Source organism: Micrasema longulum, unplaced genomic scaffold, assembly GCF_059751315.1.
Source record: "Micrasema longulum isolate JH-2025_06_02 unplaced genomic scaffold, ASM5975131v1 h1tg000160l, whole genome shotgun sequence".
NCBI lineage: Eukaryota > Metazoa > Arthropoda > Insecta > Trichoptera > Brachycentridae > Micrasema > Micrasema longulum.
The window spans coordinates 539,508-564,412 of NW_028277365.1; the positions used below are offsets into that span (position 1 = coordinate 539,508).

The 24,905-nt window shown below is 31.9% G+C and overlaps 1 protein-coding gene across 1 annotated transcript in view; it reads left to right on the forward strand.

The window, feature by feature from the left end:
• LOC148284078 (uncharacterized) overlaps nucleotides 1-24,905 on the forward strand; it is a gene marked incomplete at its 3' end in the record, with an annotated part of 635,761 nt that overhangs the window by 518,615 nt on the left and 92,241 nt on the right. The window contains exon 3 of the mRNA XM_088242710.1: nucleotides 13,969-14,123. Coding sequence (XP_088098836.1) covers nucleotides 13,969-14,123 — 155 coding nt within the window. The remainder of the gene's footprint in view (nucleotides 1-13,968; nucleotides 14,124-24,905) is intronic.

Sequence of the window (24,905 nt, forward strand, 5' to 3'; positions counted from 1 at the left end):
TCTTTATCGATACAATTTTTTTTGTAAGTTAATATATAACTTAATCACATTACAAATTCGAACACGTTTTAAAACTACCGAAATACAAAAAGTTTACACTCCGCGGAACTGATTCCGTTGAGCGCCTGCTGATATTGACGAAAACAATGGCTCATTAAAACAATGCTACCTGTTTATTACAAAACATAGTGCAACTTACGCTCTTAAATGCTTATTAAATAAGGTGAAATGCACATTATGAAATTAAATTGGTTTGATTTTCTTACTTAAATACAAATGACAGCCAGCGCAAAAAAATGTCTTTTTCGAAAACTTTAAGCCCTGGTTGAGGGCCAAAAGTGATCTAGAATATTTAAAAAAATATTTTTTTCATTCCGAGTAATCCAAAAGGCAACTTTTTAACCCCCTTATTTCAAAACACGGAAGAAAAAAAATATCGGAAATGTGTTTTTATAAAAATATAAAAATATTCAGCATGTTGCTCGTAAAAAAAGTCCGTGCTTACCATATGCCTGAAATCGTTTGTCATCATTATAATGAAAAATAATCTACCAAATAAAAAGTATTTGGCACATTTTGGATAACTAAGGGTTAATTATTTCTAATTTAAAATAGAGCAATCTCTTTATCTGTCTTCATTGGAGAAAGTAGAACTGAGATGGACCTTATATGCATTTTCGGAATACTTAATGCCATGAGTGATGTCCCATCTCTGTTGCAATCAATTTCTTTTCATCTTCCCAACAATGTCACCAGAAGCCAAAATCTGCTTATTATTAAATCTTCTAAGAGCAGGTTTTGTTTTTATGCCCCAATGTCCAGAATGTGTAAATTAGTCAATTCATCACACGACTTGGAATTCTTCGGGATAGATCTTCTGGCTGTTTGTAGATCTCATCGCGACTAAAACGGTGTGAGATGAAGTTGGATTGGCATGGTTTAGCCCGAAGTCTTATGTTTTCATGAATATATTATATGCTATCATTGTATTGCCCTTGTTGTCTTTGCGTCATAGTTTTATTATAATGAGTTTTTCTACTGATATTTTTGAGTATGTGAATTAATTTTAGTTTATTTTATTACGTCTTATATGTTCCTATTTTCTCTTTTTTTTCTTAAAAAAAAAGTAGTCTCTTATGTTTAACTCAATTATATTTCCTTAACTCAATCTTTATTCTTATCTTTCACTAAACTTAATCTTCAATTGATTTTACACGCTTATTTTATATAATCTATGAAAGATGGTGGAGTTCTATAATTAAGGATATACTCGTATATATAAAGAATGTTAGTAATGCTTACTTTAAAAATGTATGTATTTGATGTATCCTCGTTGAACTTCAAAATAAATTTAAAAATTTTTAAAGAATTTTAAAAATTTCTTGGTGGAACTGAATTTTAATTATAATAATAAAAATACGTGTAAAGTTTTATTCCACTCTTATTTATAAATTTTCTTTTGGTTCAGTTTCTTGTATTTCATGTAACTGATGTATTTTGCTTAGGCCGTATATATAATAAATACATGAAAAGATGTTTATATGAACTGATATTTCTTGTTTTCTTTACATTTTTGTATTTTTTAAGCTTTTTATGCCCGGTTTAGCTTTATTTCTTTCTTTCTTTTCTTTAGTTTTATTTCTAACATAAACTTAAATATGAAATTAAAACGGATTTTTTTTTTCATTATTTTTCCCGGTATTTGCATCATAAATAAATACATATTATTTACTAATACTTCTTACTTGAATAAGAAAAATTGGGTATTGAAGGATTAAATTAAAACCACAAAAAGAAATATTCTTATGACTATATTTAGAGAGAAAACAATATAAACATTTAATTAGCAATCTTGAATATACCTTTTGAATTTTTTAACGACATAGATAAATTGTCAGTTTTATTATTATGTTATATCACGCTGTTCGGTACGGGCCCAGTACAAACGTGAATAAAAATACAAATAACATTAAATTAAATTGATTTAAAGAATGGTGTGAGTCCCATTATTAATGATACAAGAAGCTAAATTAATCATAGAAATACAGGGGCTCGGCACGATAATCTCTATGGGTATTTTCGCCGGGTGTTATAAATCGCCCGCTTTCCTGAAATCATTTTTATGTTTATCATACTTAGTTCACCGTATCTATTTTTATTTGGAAAATCTCGGCAAATAAATGGTATTCGGACGTAGAGAAATAAATAATACATTTCATTTCTCTCATCATTCATCTTTTTGGATTCTGGGCGATTAGCATAAAATAAGCTCGTTCGCCAATCGTTCGTTTGCGTTTCGAAGATTAATTATTTATGCCCCGATCCTGTATTTTTTGATCACATGATTACTTCATATTTTCATTTGATTAAAAAAAAAAAAAAAAAATATTTTGGAGGATGTATTCAAGTCTATTTAGGACCTCGGAGTTTTCATGGACTGTAAACTTACCTTTAATTAACATATTGATACTATGATTAACAAGTCACTAAAACTCTTGGGTTTTGTTAGCAGGACATCTAGTGACTTTACTAATATGTTCACCGTTAAAAAACTATATTTCTCACTTGTTTGTCCTCTTTTAGAATATGCATCCGTGATCTGGTCTCCCTTCTATGTAGGACGGATTAATCATATCGAATCGGTGCAACATTGTTTGCTTAGAAAAGTAGCATGGATGATTGGCCTCGAGAGAGGAGACTACACTTACGGAGAAATGGAGTCAATGTTAAAAATATCAAGTCTACAAAAACGTAGAAATAACATTGACTCCATATTTATGTTTAATTTACTGAATGGCTTAATTGATGTACCATCGTTACTGGAACAAGTGGCATTCAATGATCCAATCCGCCGGTTGCGAAATAATAATATGATGTTCCTCGATCAACGCAGCACACATTATGGCTCGCATGCACCAATGTCCCGATTGTGTCGTATTGTAAACTCAAGACAAGATCTGGACTTTTTTGATGTAAGTCTTTATAAATTTGAAAAAATCACTACAAACCGGATCTTGTCTTGAGGTAGTAATATTTTTTTTGTCTTAGTTTTAATATTATTTAGTTGTGTTTTATTTTATTAGTGCCTATATTTTTTATAAGAAATTGTATTTACCATCGTTAGAATAGACTGCACAAGTCCGTCAAATAAATAAATAAATAATTTGCACCCATTTTTGCATACGGCACTGTAGCAATGCGTAAGTGGGTTCCCGGCAGTAGATATATAAAACTTTGCTATGTCATAGCGCAAATGGATTAATAGGATTAGATTGATATTTTTTTTCCTCTAGAAAATAGCGGCAAAACTGATGGTATCTTCCTTGTCACAGAAATTTATTTCGGTTTTATTATTTTTTATATATTATTTTTAAGCGATGCTATTATACTTAAATAGATTTGGTGATTAAGGCTGTGGTTGAGTAAAACTAATGAAAAATGAGAAAATCATACGATGTTGCCGTTTTAAAACTAATGGTTTAAAAATATCGCAATAAAAAAAAACAAAACAAATTACATAAAAGCAATAATTTTTAAAGGTTTACTGAAAAGTTTAAATAACTAAAATACTATTAATTTTCGACCAGCAGATTACGCCATTTCAAATTTAGACTAAACTTTGGTATCTAAATTCTCATATAGACTTAGAATTGAACTAAAAAAATTCTAATGATTTGATGATAACAAATTGATTATTAAAATAAAGCACTTTTTACTTTTTCGTTTTTGAAAAGAAATACAAGCATTTTAAATCACACAATTTTTTGAAGATTGCTCCCGCAACGGCAGCCGGAACGTCGGAACAAATCCAACTTACGCGAGATCACCTAAAAAAGACGAAACACATTGATAATAGTGGCCGGAAAAATCTACTCACTTAAATTTATTTCAACAGAGAGGGAAAACGTTTTTAGAGGGAAACATCGAAGTCTAGGCATTTATAGGGATTATGACCTGAATTCGCTGGTTTAAGTGGCCACTTTACACACCGTGTAACATTCACCATTCTGCCCATGTTTGAACATCCACATTTCCTCAACTCTTCCATCTTTTGACTTTTGTGAGGTAAAAGAGCTGAAACCTTTATCGCGTGGGTGAGATTCTTACGGTTGAACCAAATCACCTACTAGGCAACGCCTGAAAACAATTTTCCAATGTTACACAGTGTGTAAAGTAGCCACTTGAACCAGCCAATAACAGGTCATAAGCCCTGTAAATGCCTAGAACTCCATACTCCCGTCTCAAAAATGTTTTCCCTTTCTGTTGAAATTAATTTAAATATGAATAACTCCCTAGGGGGGAAATCCAGCCAGTCTGCAAGCATTTGGACATACTGAAACATTGTTTAATCTACGCATTTATGTAATCTGTATCAAGTTTGTAAATATGTTAACGTTGTGAAGATAAGTAACGAAAACGTTTGACTGACGTTAGACCAGCGATAGACGACACAATATATAACAGTGACCGTAAAAATCTACGCACTTATTTGATCTGTATCACGATAAGTTTACAATTGTATAAATGGTTTGAACATAAAGCACATGTGACGAAAACGTTTGACTGACGATAGACGATAGACTGACACGCTTTTCCCATCCCTTAAACATCACTCCTTCTTCTCCGCTAGGAACACCCCGACACCTACTCCAGTTTATCTCAGACCGGAAACTGACGATACACAAGGCCATCTACGTATGTAGATAATATCCTCATAATCCAAAAGGTTTTTTCTATTTTCTTCCTGTATTCGCAAATATTTATTCAAGGACATAATTTTGATTAATTCCAGATTGCCAAGAAATAAACGCTATTTATTCATTATTTTTACTAACGATTTTTTAAGTATGTTCAAATGTTGACAGACAAGTACTGGATTTTAACTCCTAGGAAGTTTATTAATAAATATGCTATATTCATTTAGTTCACGGCATCTTAAGTAATAATTAGATATTATTTATTTATTTTAGAAATGTATTTCATTATATAAGTATACGTATTTAATAACAGGAAATTTATACAAGAAATTATAAAAATATTCTATTGCGGTTCTGCATTTTTTAACTCATGATGTGTTAGTCAGCGCGTTTGCGAACCATGGAAGAAGTTTCGGGTTCGATTCCCGACATGGTTGATATGAAATATTTATTTAAAATGTTGTTTTTTTTATTTTTTTTTTTATTCAGATAATAAATGACAATACAATATTACAACTAAATATAATTATTTAAAATTCATAAAATACATATATTTACATTAAAGTTTTCCATTACTTAAAATAAATAAACAATTCTTGTGAACATAATGGGGAGTGACGTCTTACAATAGTTTAGTTTATTTTAATTAATAATATTTTGAGGATAACATATATAAATTAAAAAAAAAAATTATAAACGATGCTTTTAATCAGTGCCACATAAATAAGAATTATACATGTAGCTTTTTACTTCTTTCTTAAATATATTGTATTCCTGACTGTACTCTTTATTATCTTTGTTCATTTCATTGAAGAAAATATTCCTCTTTAAGTATAATGATGTTGTGCAGTAGTTGTTTTTAATTTAGAAATTAAGATATTACCACCTGTTACACTACATATAGTTTACACTAGTAAATCTGACATCTCTATGGATGCGAATCGTGGCACCTCACAAGGGCCCAAACAGCAAAATACTGAATTTTGAGAAAAGGTGTCTCAGAAGAATCTTGGCTGTGCGGTAGTTTGACTTTGTGCGGAACGAAGTAATAAGAGAACGGACGCAGCAAACTCCGGTGACAACTATCATCAAGCGGAGGCGATACGGTTGGCTTGGCCATGTACTGCGGATGCTTCTTGAGAGCCTTAACCACGCTTGCTTACTTTACAAGGCATCAGGTTCTCGACGTCCTGGACGTCCACTGCTGACTGTTCATCGGCAGTTCATGTCAGAACTACGGGACGCGAACCCGACTTAGGAGAACGCACAGGAGTTGGCAGCCGACAGAGATGCCTCGAGGATCTTCGTGGACACCATATGCTCCAACTAGGGAGCGGACATGGAATGATGATGATGAAATCTTATATATGTGGAGCTTTACATTAAACAATGCTATGAACAACAATGTTTTGAGTATGTCCAAATGTGTGTAGACTGGCTGAATTTTCTCCCTAGGGAGTAATTTAGATCGAAATTTAATGCTTCAGAGTGGAAAAATATTTTTAAGAGGGGAACATGGAAGTTTAGGCACATACAAAACTAAACTCAGTACCTTTTAAGTTTTAGTAAAAATAATAAAAAATAAATAATAAACTAAATATATATAATGAAAAGATCTAAATAACTTTTAAGGGAGGAAATCCAAAGGAAAAAAACTATTTACATAATTGTTCATATGTGACGTTTGTATTCATATGTGTGAATGAAATGGTGGGGGTGCGTATGTGCGCGTAAGTAAAAAATAAAATAATTTAAAACGTGTATTAATATTTAATATGGTATAGGAGAGAGCTTTAGTAATGAAAATAATAATAATAATAATAATGTAGTTATGTAAGAAATATTTAATAAGTATTTGTTATAATTGTAAATATATTAGTTAATATACAATGTAATATTAACTAACTTAAGTAAATAAATAAAATAAAATAAAGTGATATTAAAATTTTTGATAATTAAAAAAAAAAAATATACCTACTTTATTGATAATGATAGCGTACGATTTTTTTTATAACCTAGCAATTAACTGCCAACAAGATGTTAAATCAGTATTTTTATAAAGTATACACACGGTCGTACAAAGATGGCCACCTTAAATAAAAGACTTTTGAAATTTATTTATTTCGAGAAAATACAATGTCTAAAAGGTTTTAAATATATAATGAGTTAAATAGATCCTGTTAGGAATCAAACCCAACCAATCTCTACACAATTTAGAAGATACATAGCCCAAACCCCTTTTTAATATTTTCAAATCGAAACAATTAACAAGTTCGGATTTGAATTCAGAACGCGGGGCAAAAATATTCTTAATTTGAATTTAAAGCGCGAGGGGATGGTGGTGGGAGTAATTGCTCGGGAAATAATATATCCAACCAAATGAAATTTTGCGTTCCGTTAAAATGGGTTTTTAATTTTAATGTATTAAACGAGTTATTTTTGGCATAAAACGTTACAATTATATTTTCATTTTCATTTTTATGAATCGATTTTGGTAATGTAAAAAGGGCGGTGTGTATGGCAGAAATAAATAATACTTTTCTTTACCCTGGACGAGTACATTTGACTCGATGGCTACTCTCGAAAAAATCCTCTTAAGAAATATTCTTGGAGTTAATTTGGCGGTTCTTCTTGACAAATTTTTAAAATTTTATTTATCCTCGTAACGTAATGTACTATATTGACATTATAGTAACTTAGTTTTTTTGCAGAATTTGCTCATTTGTTAGTAAAAATATGAGAGAAACACTTAAGAACAATTTATTTATTTATTAATTTACACGGCACGCAGTGCCTTTTACCTTACAAAGATACATATTATCTTTTAAAAAATTAAACACTTCAATAAATTGTGAAAATCGTAAAAATCAAATTGAAAAGTAAGTTTAAAAAGTCTTAATTTGGCCATTGTTTATTTATTTTAAAGAAACAAACAGTCGACAATGTTATAGTAACATTAAAAAAGCACCAGCAAAGTTTCTAAATGAGAATCATACATATTGTTAAACTGTGTTACAACAAAAGGGTGTGTTTATGTGTATTTGTATGAGAGTAAGTGTAGATGTGTGTTTGTGTGTATTAGTGTAGGAGTAAGTGTTCTGGTGTGTGTAAGTGTGAGCATCATTAAATAGGAAGTGGGATTGTATCGCATCCAGAAATAAGGAGTCTTAATTTATTTTAAAATAAATTAAGGGGCATGTAAAATATATCTATAGATGAAAAAAAGAATTATAGTTAGAGCAAGAACGATAGAAGAAAGAGTGTTGTGCATAGTTAGTGCTACAGACTGGCAAATGGAACAAATACTTATTTCTTGTCACGCAAAAGGGGACATTGAGATTAATTTTGAAGAGTAGGTTAAAAGAGTCTACTTTATTACTTGATAATTTATGTAAATAGCATAATTCAGATACAGTGCGTCTATTTTCAAGAGTAATCAAAATCCATTTTGTTTGGCTGTAAGTACTAAGCGTTTTATTGTTTTTATTATTTAGGTATTTTATTACATAAATACTATATCTCAGCAGTTTCGTATAAAGAATCCATAAGCATCATAAAGCTCATAAAGCTCTTGCTGTGCTCTTTTGTATATTTTACTTAATTTATTTCAAAGAATACTTAGGTTTGTCGTATATCTCGCTCAAAATAATCGCTAAAATTTTGCTAGTAGTCTCCTTATTTTCTTATCCTCAAAATGAAGTTCAAGTTTTATATTTTTGAGCAACAACTTTAGTTAAGTCGTATGTTCCATGTTAGTTTAATTGTGGTTCTGAGGAAGAGACGGGTACGCCTCGAAACCTATAGACATTTAAAAGAAGTAACATATTACAACAGAGATGAAGAACATTTAAGAAAAGGTAATATAGAAGTCCAGGCATCTAAAGGGCTTATGACCTGTCAATGGCTGGTTTAAGTGGACACTTTACACACTGTGTAACATTCACCATTCTGCCTATAATCGAACATCTATATTCCTTCAATTCTTTCATCTGATGATGTTTGTGAAGTTAAAGGGCTGAAACCTTTATTTATGCGGGTGAGATTCATATAATTGAATTATTTCACCTACATACTAGGCAACGCCTGAAAATGTTATTTTTTCAATTTCTATACTTCTTCGTGGACCAGGTAATTTATCAACAATATTTTGAGTTTGTCCAAATTTTTGTAGACAAGGACTGGATTCAACTCCCTGGGGAGCTGTTTATATTAACATATTACAACAGAGATGAAGAACATTTAAGAAAAGGTAATATAGAAGTCCAGTCATCTACAGGGCTTATGACCTGTCAATGGCTGGTTCAAGTAACAATTCAAGTAATAATTCAAGAAATATTTCAATTAGATGAATCTCACCCGCATAAATAATAATTTCAGCTCTTTAACTTCACAAACATCAACAGATGAAAGAATTGAAGGAATATAGATGTTCGAATATAGGCAGAATGGTTAATGTTACACAGTGTGTAAAGTGGCTACTTAGGCCAGCCATTGACAGGTCATAAGCCCTGTAGATGCCTGGACTTCTATATTACCTTTTCTTAAATGTTCTTCATTTCTGTTGTAATACGATCACAATACTAGAGAAAAGAACAAAATTAGACTTCCATTTAGGAAAAAGGCAAAGTCACAAAATTCAATTTTATTTAAAGCAATTAAAAAGTATTACGAAATGGAAAAAAATATTTATGAAGAAAAAAACATATCAAAATTTAAAATAATGGTCAAGACATATGTGATAAACAATTTATAAATTAAATATATTTGCAATGTTATTATTAGAACACACATAACAATATGTATGATATGTGTGCCCTACTTTAAGATTTAAATAAATAAAATATGTTAATATAAACAGCTCCCCAGGGAGTTGAATCCAGTCCTTGTCTACAAAAGTTTGGACAAACTCAAAATATTATTTAAAACTAGGTCAGAGTTTATATACAAATATAGAATAACATTTGGTAAATTGGTGTGACCACAAAGTTAGTTCTTTAAATATTAAAAAATATATTTTTTATATTAATGTTATAACGAGTCAGGGTTTGGAAAATTATTTCCAATGAAACGCAAGAGAAAAAATCTGGATTCATTGCATACACAAGTAAACAAAGGCCAAATTTAGACTTGCGATAGTGTACTTCTGGGGTTGCCATAATATAGTTGTTTAAATAACAAACGTTATTGACTGAGTATGTTAATTTTCTAATAGATAAAATTTATGTTAATTAGGTAATATATTAAATTATTTCACCCAATACAAATTGTATTGTTCATTGTTTTAAGAGAAGTCATTGGACAATTTCCTTCACAATATGTTGTTCGTCTGTGCCTGGGGCCATGCCTCCCGAAACTAAGGTAATAAAGGCAAGCGTTACATTAACACAACGATTGCTCTCACCTGCGTTTACATCCATATTATTTATGCGATGAAATTATCCTGAGGGCTGGCCGTAGGTACTACGCTTTAGGGTAGGTTGGGTCTGTTTAGCGCCTCGAGGCGCGGTATCAACTAAATAATACATACAGCGTATATTCAGCGCATCTTAGGGTGGGTGCTTCTCAATTATCGTTAAAAAAAACATTTTTCTGAAATACATTTAACTGCAATATTCATTTTTTCAATATGTATCATCTTTGCTGGGTGATTTCTTATTAATTCGATTTGTTCCAACGTTTTGACTACCGTTTAAGAGTCATATCCAGTGTAAACTAATGTGTTGAGAAAGTATTTATGCACTGAAAGTTTGTGCCGTGTCGCAGTCGGCAGTAGTAATAATAATAATAATTATGGATAACTTATATAGCGCCATTTTCGTAATATAATACCTCAAGGGCGCTTTACAAAGTGATTATATAAAGATATAAATTTAATTTTAACTTTTTAATTTAAGAAAAATAATGAACTTTTTCATATTACTTTTCCACCACATGCTAAGAATTTATTCAAATAATTTAGAGTAGGTAAATCATATGTCATTTTGTTAGTTGTGCCGGAAACCATGTTTAGTTTAACTTAAGGCCATCATTATCATACAGAGATACAAAAACTAAAATCCAGATCACAGAATGTGGATATCGGGTGGATAAGAGGCCACTGCGGAAGTCGGGGCAATGAAAAAGCAGATGAAAAGGCTAGAGAAGCTACTCTTAAAAAAACAGCTCCTGATTTTGATAGATTTCCTTTAAGTTTAGAACGACCGGTATTTAAGTGAAACTACTGGACAGGTAACTAAAATATTTTTTCCAACAATCCAGACAATGAAAGATCATGCTTTTGATTTCAAGAAAACGCAGCATGTTGGCTACGAGCTGACTCAAATCCTGATACCTAACTACCCAAAATTGCTATCTTCACCGTTTCAAGCTCTCAAAAATCAATAGCTGTCCATGTGATGATGAGACACCCTAAGATGTCCCTCATTTGTTGATGCTCTGTCCCATTTTCAGCTTGGAGCGAATGCAGCTGGAGGCGCGATGCAAAAGTCTGGATGAGGACCTAATAGATATCGTAACAGTAATAAGTCATAAGAACTTATCGCATGAGGTAATATCGTACATGGTAAAAATAGTAAGGGTGATTGTTGAAATAAATAAAAATAGGACACAAAATGCCGAACGCTCTCAAAGTGGAATGGAAGGTGTTGATGCTTGCCAATAGTCCGGTTTTTTCTGTATGAGTTTCCACCACCAGATCCTCACACTGTAGTCAGAGAAATTAAAAGGAACATACCTTTTGCAGTTAGCGATGCAAAAAATATGCAACTTCTTTGTAAAAAAAATAATTTAAAAAAAACTTAAGCCCGTCGTCTTTGCATATGTTATTTAAGTGTTTGTATATTTCAATTGTGACTTTTTATTATTTGTGCGCTATAGTTTCGAGGTTTATGCAGAATCTTTGGTTCAAAATCGAAAAGACGTCGTGATTCTATAAAGTGTTCTGCTATTACTGATGTATTAAAGTGCCCGTGATGACACTGAATATGCTTACTTCTGACTGCAACACGGTTTAAATTACTAGTAGATAAACAGATATTTTTTCATGGCTCCTGCAATGGTATCTAAATCGTCGGAACGAATCCTACTGAAAAGGGATCACCCAAAAAATGCGCTCTTAATCATTTCTTTCATAGATTTTTTATACGGATGACATCGTGAGAGGGGATTCACCAATGACGGTTATTATAATTCCCCGATAAGTTATTCTAAATTTGTGAACTTTAATGTCACTTGTCTTTTATTTTAATAATAAATTAAAATTGTAGTTAACTTTTTTTATGTAAAGATGATAGTATTAAATTAGGATTTACCAAAAGTTTTATTGTAAAGGTTGCGTGTTGAAGATTTACTAAGTGGAGTATTATTACTAATTTTATTACTTAATTAGCTATAACTAAAAGTGAAAACAAAACAGATAAAATTTAACCGTTATAATAAATTAGTTAAATTTACGTTTTGAATCGAGGGTCGATAACTACGTTGCGTCACACGTCTAGTACTAGCGCTGAACGGAGAATGCCAGGTTTCGGTTTCCGTTTTGTAGCGGTTGGTGACGCGTTAGTTTAGTTATTGTGGAGGATCCTTGGTTTTGCCAATGTATTTTCAATGAGCTTCCACCAAGAATTTTTACTAAAAAATTTGAATGTTTTAAAAATACTGTCAGGGGAAAGGTGGGCGCTTTCGTATTAAGAAATATTAATCAGCTTTGAACAAAACATGACTTTTTTTGTAATGTTTTGTTCTGAGTTAAGAGCCACCCTGTTGTAGCTGAGGAGTAGTTCTCCAACCCCAATTCACTCAATTAGTGGCTGTATCGAGTTTTGCTGTGAAAGCAAGATACGTTTATTTTCCGTGAGGAAAATCCTAAGTTTGTTACTGGCGTCGGCGTCGGCGTCGTGAAATATCGTATGGCAGAAGATAACTTTAATTTTTATAAGTGAAGTAAAAAGAAACCATTTTATTCCACGCATTCACTTAGTTTATAACCTGTCATCGAGTGATAATTCACTTATGAGTGATCGCTTGACGAAGTGTATACAAACATATATGATTTGAAAATAGATCAATTGAAGCTAAACTGGCAGTGCACAGCGGAGTTTTAGTCCCAACACGTATGTATGGAAGTGAAACATGGAACTGGCAGAAGAAGGATGAAAACCGAGTGAATGCGGTTCAAATGCAATCTCTTCGATGAATGTGTGGGAAATCAATGTATGACAGGGTTACGAATGATGAAATCAGGCGAAAGTGTAAATCTGAGTCAAGTTTAATGGATAATATTAAAAAAGGTTCTCTGAGCTGGTTTAGTCATGCAGAACGAATGGACGACAAAAAAATGGTAAAACACGTTTATATGGCGAAAATGAATGGTAAAGTGAGACGAGGACGACCAAGGAAGACGTGGCATGATCAGATAAACTAAAATCTTAAGTCTGGTCATGTCAAAAGCAGACAGAACCGAAGGGCATGTATGACAAGATGTATGAATATGGAAGAAGCTAGGAATATATGCCAGGATAGGCGTGTGTGTCGGTCCATTTCCCCTCCCTACCCTAACGGGGAAATGGCGTGATGGTATTAATAGTAATTTATATAAAAATATTTAAAAAACATATTTTATTTTATAAATTTTTAAGTATGAAATCCATAATTTATTTTTTATATTTTGCACAGAAATGTTAATGGCAAAATAATATAATTGTATTTTTGTATCCGATTCGTGGACCCATTGTAGTATTGTGGACTCGCAGACCAAAGGTCTTAGGTTCAAATCTCACTCTACCACAGCTGGATTTTTATTTTTCCACCACAAGTTATTTAAGACTTTCAGGAAATAGTCTGAAAATTAAAATATTTTAGTAAATAAAAAGAACACGATTGTTTCTCTTTTATTAAAAAAAATTTAGTAACGTATGCTGCCATATGACTTGAAAACGATTATTAAGATAAATGTTTTGAGTTTGTCCAATTTTTTGTAGAAAAGGACTGGATTCAACTGGGTTGTTAATATTAATATAATACAACAGAGATGAAGAACATTTTAGAGAAGGAGATTTTCCATAATTCAACACTCAAAATCCCTTTGTCCGAAAGTGATATTAGTTTGAATTTGTTTAAATTGTCTTTGTGATGAGGATCAAGTGATTACATTATTTGTATGTGATGTATCGTAGGGGTAGTTATGCCACTACATCGCTACTTGCTCTCTTTTCTTGGCCAGTAACCAATGGGGTAGTTACCAACAGAGTAATTAAAATGTTTTTATTTCTAGGTTGCAGGTTGTCCACTCATCGAACGCCACAGCTGCTGAGTTGAGGATATCACCAGTTAGAGCTGATGATGAAGGAATCTTCCGGTGTGAACTGACGTACATTGAAGTTGGCGAGGACTGCAACACCGTACAACTTATACACTTCCGCACACTCGGTGAGTGTTAATATTTTGATTAATATTTTATTTTTGTTTACTGACCTAAAAAGATATATTTTTAAACTTAAAGTATTAGAAATCAAACACTGATTTGAGTCTACTGAACACTTTATTTAATTTTTACAAATATAAAAACTATAAAAACAAAAATTTCGTGACAATTGTTTCGCCTTGTTAGGGCACATTTATTATCTCACAATACATAGACGTAGTATGTCAATAAATACTTACTTTGTTATAATTTTCCCGAAATTCAAATATGAATACCTAAATTCCCCATTACCTATTAAACACTTAGCCTTGCTCTTAACCATTGGTTTTTCCCTCAATTATGATTAATGTACATGCTATAATTCATTAGATAATTTTTATTTTCTATTCAAGTACCTTGAACTACATAACTAAATAAGGACATTTAATCAATGTAATCTTCACATTCGTTTGAAAATGCCCTAACAAGGCGAAACAGTTGTCACGAAATTTTCATTTTCATATTTGTTAAAATAAAATAAAGTATAAAGTTTATATTTGAAGCACTAACTTTGTGGTTATTCATTATAATAAAATAAATAAAACAACTTTGTTTTAAACCACTAATTTTTATTTTTCATCGACCGTTTTCAAAGCAAACAAGCTTTTTTGTCAAGATTTACGTAACTAATGAATTGATTCCTTTTTATTTTATTTCTCGTATCATGTTCACTAAATACTACACGTGGACCCAATAAATCAAGTGTTTTTTTCTTACACGGGTGGTAATCTGATATCATTATTTTCGAAGTAAGCCCTGGCTTTCCTGAGAGGACTAAAATAAATATTGTTTATTTGGTTATTAATTATTGTTTTCTTATTATGAATCGGTTTTTTAAATTCTAAGATTTCTAAGTTGTCCAATTTTAATATTTTATTTTCAACATGAAGTACTTTTAATCCAGTGTCTTTATTGAAGTTATGATTATTTTCTATTAGATGATTTGCGAATTCACGTGTTCTTTTACTCTGATATTAAAGTTCCTTTTAGTTTTTCAATCATTACAATTTAATTGGTATATTCCAGATTTATTATATTTATAAACTTTGTCTTTGTGATTTTTTAACAATGTTCCCATATTATTAGTTGTGTAGAAAGCCGGTTTAATGTTTGATGGTAGGGAATTTGATAATTGTTTTGAAAAAATGTCATTTATAAAAAGAATCCGCCTCCATTGTTAACGTGGGTTTGCTTTATTTACTGTGAGAGTCGAAATGAAACGTATTTTTATGTAAATTTGTTGCAACAGAGAGGTAAAATATTGTTTTTTTTTTGTCAATTGTTACAAAATTTTCGTTCTTATATTTGTAAAAGTAAAATAAAGTGTTTAGTGACTCAAATCAGTGTTTGACTTTTCATATTATAAGTTTAAATATGGAGCAATGTTTGAGTTTGTCCAAATGCTTGCAAACTGGCTGGATTTCCTGCTTAGGGAGCTATTCCTATATAAATTTATTTCAACAGAGAGGGAAAACATATTTGAGAAGGGAATATGAAAGTCTAGGTATTTGCAGACCTTGCCTAGTAGGTGATTTGGTTCAGCCGGATGAATCTCACCCACGTGATAAAAGTTTCAGCTCTTTTACTTCACAAAATTCAACAGATGGAAAAGTTGAGGAAATGTGGACGTTCAATCATGGGCAGAATGGTGAATGTGAATGAGGGAGGGAAAACATTTTTGAGACGGGAATATGGAAGTCTAGGCATTTACAAGGCTTATGACCTGTCATTGGCTGGTTTAAGTGGCCACTTTACACACTGTGTAACATTCACCATTCTGCCCATGATTGAACACCCACATTTCTTCAACTCTTCCATCTGTTGACTTTTGTGAAGTAAAAGAGATGAAACCTTTATCCCCTAAACCAGCCAATGACAGGTCATAAGCCCTGTAAATGCCTAAACTTCCATATTTCCTTCTTAAAAATGTTTTCCCTCTCTGTTATAATAAATTTTAATAAGAACAACTCCCTGGGAAGAAATCCATCCAGTCTGCAAGCATTTGGACATAATCGAAAATCGTTGAACCTCAGTAAATTATATTTTTATATTTTTTGCATATTCTAGGTATTGTAGATTGTTTCAAATGGTTGTTAGTTGACGTGTTATTTGTGTAAAATATAAAATTTTGTCTTGTCGGTCTAGACGGCACACGGAATAGGACTCTTTCAACTAGATCAGGGGAATCAATTATATTGTTTATTAGTTTGCACAAAAATTATTGGTCTTACATTATTCTTCGATATTAAAGATTGAATTATTTTATAAGGTAATAAAATAAATCCATGAGAATTGCCCATTGATAGCGAGAGGTAAGAGACAACATGCATAGCGAGGTTGTATGAATAAGGGAGAGAGAGTACACCATGTCGTAGAGTTATATTTGTAGCCCGTTCGTTACCATGTTATCGCTACGCTCCGACAGTCTCAGGTTCAAATCTCACCCAGCTGGTGGGTTCTCACGCTTCATGGAACGTTCTAGCCTTAGCTTACCCTACTGAACAGTGATGTGCATTACCTGTTATAAAAAAACAAAAACAGACTATTTAAATAATCGATTATCCAACTGCGAGAAAATATAACTGGAAAAACACCCAAAAGGGAAATATTACATAATGCGAATACCGATGAAAATATGTGAAATGGATCTAGAAAAAATAATTCGGTAGTCAGATGGCAGGAAGGGCCATCTGTTATTTTCAAAGATGTTCAGGAAAGCTGAAATACAACTCAATTTCAAGACTTCTATCCCCAAACTAAAATATTTTTGTGTTGCTTTTCAATAATGAATTACAATTCTAAATTATGGTGTTTTTTTTATTGTTAGTCCATGTGTATTTACTGAAATATTGATTAAAACTTTTGAAAACTAAAAAACAGAAAAAAATACAGATGGTCCCTTTTGCCATTTGACTACCGAATTGTGTTTTTAAAATCAATGTGGATTTTGTGGAGAAATGTTTTCATATATAACTTCAAATAATAAATTATTATAAAATGTGTTCCTAGAAAAGCGCGACATGTTTAGCATTAATAAGTGTGAAGTCAAGATTTGTGACGATGTTTTACAAAAGTTTAAACGGTTACAAAGTTCAAAATGAATTTGAATCTTGACGTATTAAGGGCGTGGCCAATGCAATGACCGTTTTTGCTGAAATTCAAAATTATAAAATCAAACATATTTTTATGTTATCAATTAGAAAAAAAAATGTTTTTATTTGACAGTATTTCACAGACACTTATTACTTTAAAATTGTAAAAAAACGGGATATTTTTTTCAAATAAAGAAGCCTAAAATCGTCTCTATTTTTCGATTGATACTTGTGAAAGTCCATGTTGCATTTGGGTGGTATTCTGAATCTTCTCTTCCCCCGGAGAGTGGTTATTTTTAGTTTTTTTTTTTTAAATCTGACGACACTTTGCTTCATGCAATGACCACATTGAAAATTATACGTCAAATTATGTATAAAACTGTTTAAAAAATGGAACGAAATTTGTTTAGTTTGGTGAATTCTACCTAATTGAGTATTTTGGATGCAAAAATGTTCTTAATGAAAATAATCATGTTTGATTTAACGTGTTCATATTTATTTGACGCTTAATCATCAAACCCTTATCTGCACCCAACGGTGCATAGGGAACTTTATGGTTTTACCAAATGCATCGTTCCTTGATAATCTGTTACAGAAAGGTAAGGCGATCATTCTTACCCTTCACGTGCCAGTCCGAGGACAATGACGTAATTGAGTGTAAAACTTGCTTCATAAATCAACATTTTACTTCAACCTTACAAGGAATCGAACTCGGGACCTCGAACATGGATTGCCACATGTAAAAACCTGTAATAAACTGATTTATTTGTTTTATTCCTTAAATATGACAAATGTATCGGTTGGTTATCCGAATAAAGAATTTAAAAAAAAATAATAACGATAATGAATACACTATTTATTTATTTTATTTCATTCATTTATTTATTTCATTTATTCAAGTATTCAATTCATTCTTAATACATTACAAACTATATACATTAGATTTATTAAACAGAAAAGAGAGAAAAAAAAGTCATGTAAAATGGAATATGGAAATTGCCTTCCTAAGAGAAATCCCTCTGTCATGAAATGTATCGACATTCAAGGCGATACGATTGAATAATGCAATTTTTCTACCTACCGGCATAACCATTGGCAGGTTGGTTCTGCATCGTGGTAGGTAGAACAACCTTTGTTGCCTTTGTCGAATATAATCAAACCGATCACCACACTAACAAGTAGACGTTTCTTCAATTGATTTTCGTGTTCAGGATTTTTACCTGAGAGTAGCAATCGAATCAAAAACACTCGTCCAGGATTTTGGTTCTACTTATATAAGAGACATAACTGTATTTTTTATTTGCTCGGCCGCAAGTCTGCTTTTAAACTTGCTAATAAACCTAACCCTAATATTTTTTTTAAAAAGACATTCTAGTTTTTCGATCGTGAAGTTTCTTACGATGCATTGATTTATTATATTTTTACTCGTATACCGATGTTACGATGAAAATGAATATCCGATTATAAAAATAATCGATTTCAACCGGTTATGCGCCTGCATATTATACAAATCACTACTCAGTACCCGACAGTACTATGTTGTCTCTTATCTTCCATCTCACTTCAACCCCTATCTTCTCATTTATCTCAGTATGAGGTACTCCTGATACCTTCATCCTTTCGTAGAAAATCAAAGCACAAAGTTTAACCGTTATTTAGTATGGCATAACTAATAATTCGTTTTTGAATTGATCAAAGTCCACTTTGCGTAATTTTTTGCTCTGTTTCAATCCATTGCAACCTATGGAATAGCTGGCTGAGGGGGTTGTGCGGCATCCATTTTAAAGCATCTCATAAATTCACCGAAATTATCATTGAGAATAATATTCCGGCGCCCTCCAACATACCCGTCAGAACAGCTGTTCCAATACATGAAGGTGCTGGATATGAGACAACAGTACCTAAAAGAAGCACTAACGCACTTCTGGGCTAGTATTCCAAACGAAATTATAGCGCGGTATAGCGCGTTTTTACGTACTAAATACGGATTATAGCGCGCTGTAAACGCGTTCGGAATACCAGCCCTGGTCGAACAATAAGAAGAGGTCTCAGCAAAATGTCCGTACGAGGTTTTTCCAGAGCACAAATTGTGTCATGCCTCCTCAAGCAAACTCCTTGAAGATTTTCCGAATGTTTGAGTTTACTGTTTACCATATTGATGTGCTATGTATATGTTTTTCAAAATTATATTTTATGTTTCTGATCATATATTTGTGGTGATATACTCGTGAGTCTGTGTCAACTAATTGCTAGTCCTATCTCAACACAGGACTTTTAGTCCCATGAAGTTGGGACTTATGTCTCATATAATGTGCAATAAACTTATGTGTGTAAATAAATAAAATAAATGGTCAGCGCATTTGTCTACCATACAAGAAGTCTCGTGATCGATACCCGACATGGTCCAAATGAAATATTAATTTAACTCTTGTGTGGCTGTGATGTCACACAGTCGACGTAGGATAAAAAACTTGAAATACCTCTCTTATTTTTTTAAATGATGAACTCGTATTTTTTGTAATCTTCGAAAGGAAAAATTCCCACCGGATTCGGAAAGTAAAATTTAAATAACTATGGATGTTGATACAAATAAAAATATTATCCTTGCCACGTGATGAATGAATGTGTGCTAATTCAGCAACACATCTGTATAAGAGAGAGCACGAAGATATAACTCCTAACAAGGATGATAGAGACGCTGTTATGTGAGGGGTGTTGTGTAAAGAAGATTTAGTCAGGTACTGACAGTGATGGGGGACGCACGCGCGGAATACGATCGTTTTTTTTTGTTGCTATAACAGGGCTTATTTGTATTTATATTTTTATAAATTATGGAAAAGGCATTATAAAACAGTGTGTCACCCTGTTTTTTTTTCAAATGTCTTAACTAGAGAATATTCCATATTTTACTAGTGGTAACACAATGTTACATCACCGCGCTCAACGGAATTATTTACCATAATCTTTTAAGAGTTAAACAAGTGTTTTTGTAATATAATATTTTATAATTCCCCGTGCTAGGGCCTAAAGCCTAAAACTGATTATTTTCATCATTATTATTCTCTTTCCGCACCAAATGGTGCATAGGGAAATGCATTAGTACACCAACCCCTGAGTATCTTGATTCTTTTTGTGACGTTTAGGTCAGATGATCAGTATTATTCTTCAGATCCAGTCCAGGGACTATGAAATATTCTGGTGTGAAAACAACATTTTAAATAAATGTTTCATATCAACCATGTCGGGAATCGAACCCGAGACCTCTTGCATGGCAGGCAAACGCTCTAAACATTACACCACGAGGCCAGCTGATTATTTTACAATTATTTAAATTCAAATTCAAATTTATTTATTTACCGAAACATTGTTTTTTTTATTTTTTTATTTTATTAATAACATTTTACATTCAATTTATTAAGGACAGAGACACAGTTTATAGCGACACAATCAGGATCAACCAATGCCCGTGAATTTGCCGCGATCCGCTAGAAAATCTATGTTGAGTCGGGGCACATTGCAAATAACCGAATATTTAAGGCATTATATTGGGACAAAATATCAAGCCAGGAACCCTTGAGCAATGGATCGACATTATTGAAGTGAAAAACTCTCCAATAGCAAGAGTTTTTGTCTCTTAAACATAATTTCACTTATATGAAAGATAATTTTTATACGTGTGATATCACTGAACTCCTTCTAAACTGATTTACGTGCGGTTTTCAGCGAAATGTAGATCTTTACTCTGCGCGTGTTTGTATTTTAGTTCGTAATTTTCAATCGAATCTGTAAAAAAAAAGTTAGAAGCATAAATATTCGACCTACCAGGGTTGTATTCGACAAGAATGCTTATGCCAAAAAAAAATAATGGTGTGGTTTTTTGTGATTAAAAAAAAATCGTTTTTGAGTATTTACAAATAACATTTGCTTTTTATGGATCTCAATCAGATTCTTTTCTCACATTCCTTATAATTTCTTCTAACATAATAATAACTGATATTCAATATTTTTTTGAAAATCCCATTCATCAATAAAGTGCAACCCTTTTGGTGATAAGAGCCGAATTTGACATGCAAAAAGAATTCTATTTTTGAAAATTAATAATTTTATGTTTTGGGATTCAATTATAAACAAGTCCCTAGGTACCTATTAATCGATGAAAAGTCGTTTTCATAGCAAATAGCAGGCAAGTCAACGTTTGGATAGGGCAACGTCTGTCGGGTCCGCTTGTTTCAAATATAATTCAATATTTTTTATTTTTTTTCTATCCTAATTTTCTTCGTTCAGATTTTAATATGCATCATTTTCCTCCATAGAATTATAAAAAATGGAGTTCCTATTTTTATAAATTACTGACAAAATATTTGTTAAGTAAAAAGTTCTACATACGAGACTGTATGTACCTCGTAAATATAATGTTCTCGCTATGTAATAATTTTATTTTAAAAATAAATTCAGAGAAACTGTTACACAAAGAAATATCATGCTTTGATCAATTCAAGTCAAAGGAACTTTATTTGGACACTCAAATGTCACGATTTATATTCATTTTTTGATAATTTAGCCAATGTAAAAAGAAAGCGTCTCGTGTTTGATATAACCAAACATTTTGTCAAATTCGAAAGAATACCAACTTTTCATATTCTAAAGAATGAAGCAATACTCCAATATGTCAATTTTAAGAGCCGTATATTTTTTTTAACGTTTTAAAAAATATATATTTGATGTTTACTTTCAGTGCTGCAAAACAGTGTTTACCTATATATACAAAAATGAATGAATCTTTGTTAAAACATGTGCCAGCCGGGATTTGAAAACGGTACCACCTGTTTCACGTACCAATAAGTAAAACATAGTATGTTAAAAATTCATTTTTTTCTTAGGACTTTTTCAGTGTACAACACAAAATTTAAAGGCATAGACTACACAAACATCGCTCTGTCAAATTTTAAATTTACACTAAAAATGCATTGTGTAACTTAGAAGACATAAAAATAAATATGTACATCTCCCTTCCCCTCCTTATCCTCTCTTCAAGCATCCTTGTCATAATCCCGCCCAGTTTACAATAACTTATTGTTCTTCAAAAATAAAAAATAAATTCTTTGATTATTGAAAAATATGTACGAGTACATAAAAATAACATTTTTATAAGGATAAACTTATTTGTATTTATATAATATGTAATATTTTTTCTTTACTAACTTTGGAGGTCTGTTATTGGTTCTGAGTTTATATATGTTTGTTTACTAAAAATATGCATTTAGGACGTTCAAGATTTATTGTTGTTAGATGAAATTGGCGATGCAGCTTTGCTGGAAATAGGTTGATACGTTCAAATCGATTTCAAGGATGAACAGATATGAAGATTATGAAATAAAATAGTTGAGTTTAATTGCCGTAAGAAAAAAATCTCAGATTCACCAACTTTAAACTTAATTTTCCAGCAAATTAACTTAATTTTTTTACTTAACCCTTCAAACTTATAGTTCCTTTCTAAGTGAAGAATTTTTAACGATACTATCAATTTTTGTTAAATAACGAATGGCACACAAGACGTACCTGATTTAACTAGACTCATTAGTATTAAACTATCAGAAAGATGTGCAAGATTGCAGTCCTACCTTTATTATGGCGTCTCGTTATTATTATTATTACGAATAGCGTGATTCTATAGATATTTAAGCAAAACAGTTTGTTTCACATGTACGGATTTATTCAAATACTTCAGAGAACAAGTGGGTTTTAAGTTTATTTTCGAAACGTCACTTTACTCTCACATTCTCGCACCTCTGCTGGGAGAGCATTCCATACCATAGGTACTGCGACCGCAAATGCGCGTTCACCGAATTTAGTGCGCTGTTTGCGTAGATGTATAAAAACTTTTTCTCTTGCCGTAAACGCAGTTGATCTAAGCCTAAGATGCCCGTCAGCTAGTTCATCTGGAATGCATAGTTCTCTTAGATATTCCGAGGCAGAGTTGTGCAGTGATTTATACATAAGCCAACAGAGTTTGTATTCCACTCTCTGTGGAAAACGTAGCCAGTGTAATCCCCGTCTGGTAGACATAATTCTTTGTAAATTCTGCAATCGTCAGATACTGGCTTGGAACATAGTATGGTAAAATTGTTATGTTTCGATTACATTGTCAGTTTTTAGAGTAAAAACTGTTACTGCGTTAATATTGAAATATTTTTAATTATGTGAATGTAAAAATCACTCTAACTTTTTCTGTTTTGCTTATCTACAATTAAATAATACCTACTGTAAAGTTTTCAGAAACATTTAATTACGTACGTACTTACCTACTTTTATGTAGTATTTTATCTTTGTTAATGTATATCTATAAAGTATGGTGTAATTTGACACTTAATTTAAAAAAAAAAATTTTTACTCGGTAAGTATATGTATATGTCACAAACAATGATCAAGATACGCTGCGATTGGTGTATCAACGCAGTACCCTATGCACCATTAGGTGCGGAAAGGGAATGATGATGATTAGATAAGTACCGACTTATTAAATTGTTATAAAATAAAACGCTTGATTTATAATTTTGTATCTGTCGTGCAAAAGCGTAAAAGCTCTGGGCGTATATAAAAAATAAATCGTTGTTAGTTAATATTTGTTTTCAACAACTTACCGACTTTTCTTTGTCATCGGTTTCGTCGTGAATATTTTAACACTATTCCATATATCTTCATTTATTCCACATTCTCCGTTTATAACACATTATACTACCACCCATAATAAACTACAACCGTGCTGCTGAATATGACCGTATGTTTTTCTCATACATAATATATTAAAAACCTGCGTTCTAATCAAATACAAAATAGAAAATCAATCCTTATACCATTTGCACAAACGCATTTGTCTAATATTAACGTAAAAATAGTAATAATTTAGCTGGAATGTTGCGTACCTATCATAGAACGAAGCAATTCAGACCAAAATGGACACCGACTCATCGGAACAATACGCACCATCCCTCGGTTACAGCAGTTCCAGGAATAAGGAAGCAGCCTGTTGGCCACATGTCCGGCTATGATACCAACAGTCAGCAATAGCTGCCCTTCGGATGTCTTTGTTTATTGCGTTGACCATAATTTTGGAACTTTATTTATTTATTGTTTACTTTTTTGCATGAACACTTGACAAATAATTTACTCCTCTTAATGTTTAGTTTTTGTGATTTTTAAAATACAATTTGAAGTTACTAGAATTCCACTCGTCCATGGGTTTTGTAGCTGCAGGACGATTGGCAATCTTGCTTTAATGTGTAAATGTTATCAACTTTAAATTTTGTAAATGGGTCTAGAATTTAAACAGTCCGTGCGCTCAAGAGTTGTTTTAATCTTACTCTTATTTTTTTATAATGAGTTTTTTTATGTTTTTATTTTGATATCATTCAAACCCTTTGGTTCATTGTCAAATTAAAAAAAAGTGTAAATGGGGGTTATATTACTTACCGTCTGTGCGCTCTGTAGCTGCAAGACGTGCAGGGATACTTATATATCGAACAGCGCCTTTGAGGTGATTTTCACTAAAATGACGCTATATAACTTATCCAACTATATAAATACATTACTTGTTACTATATTATTACCATTCTTTTATGTAAATATTTTTCAGTCTCAAAATGAGTTTGTTGTAGC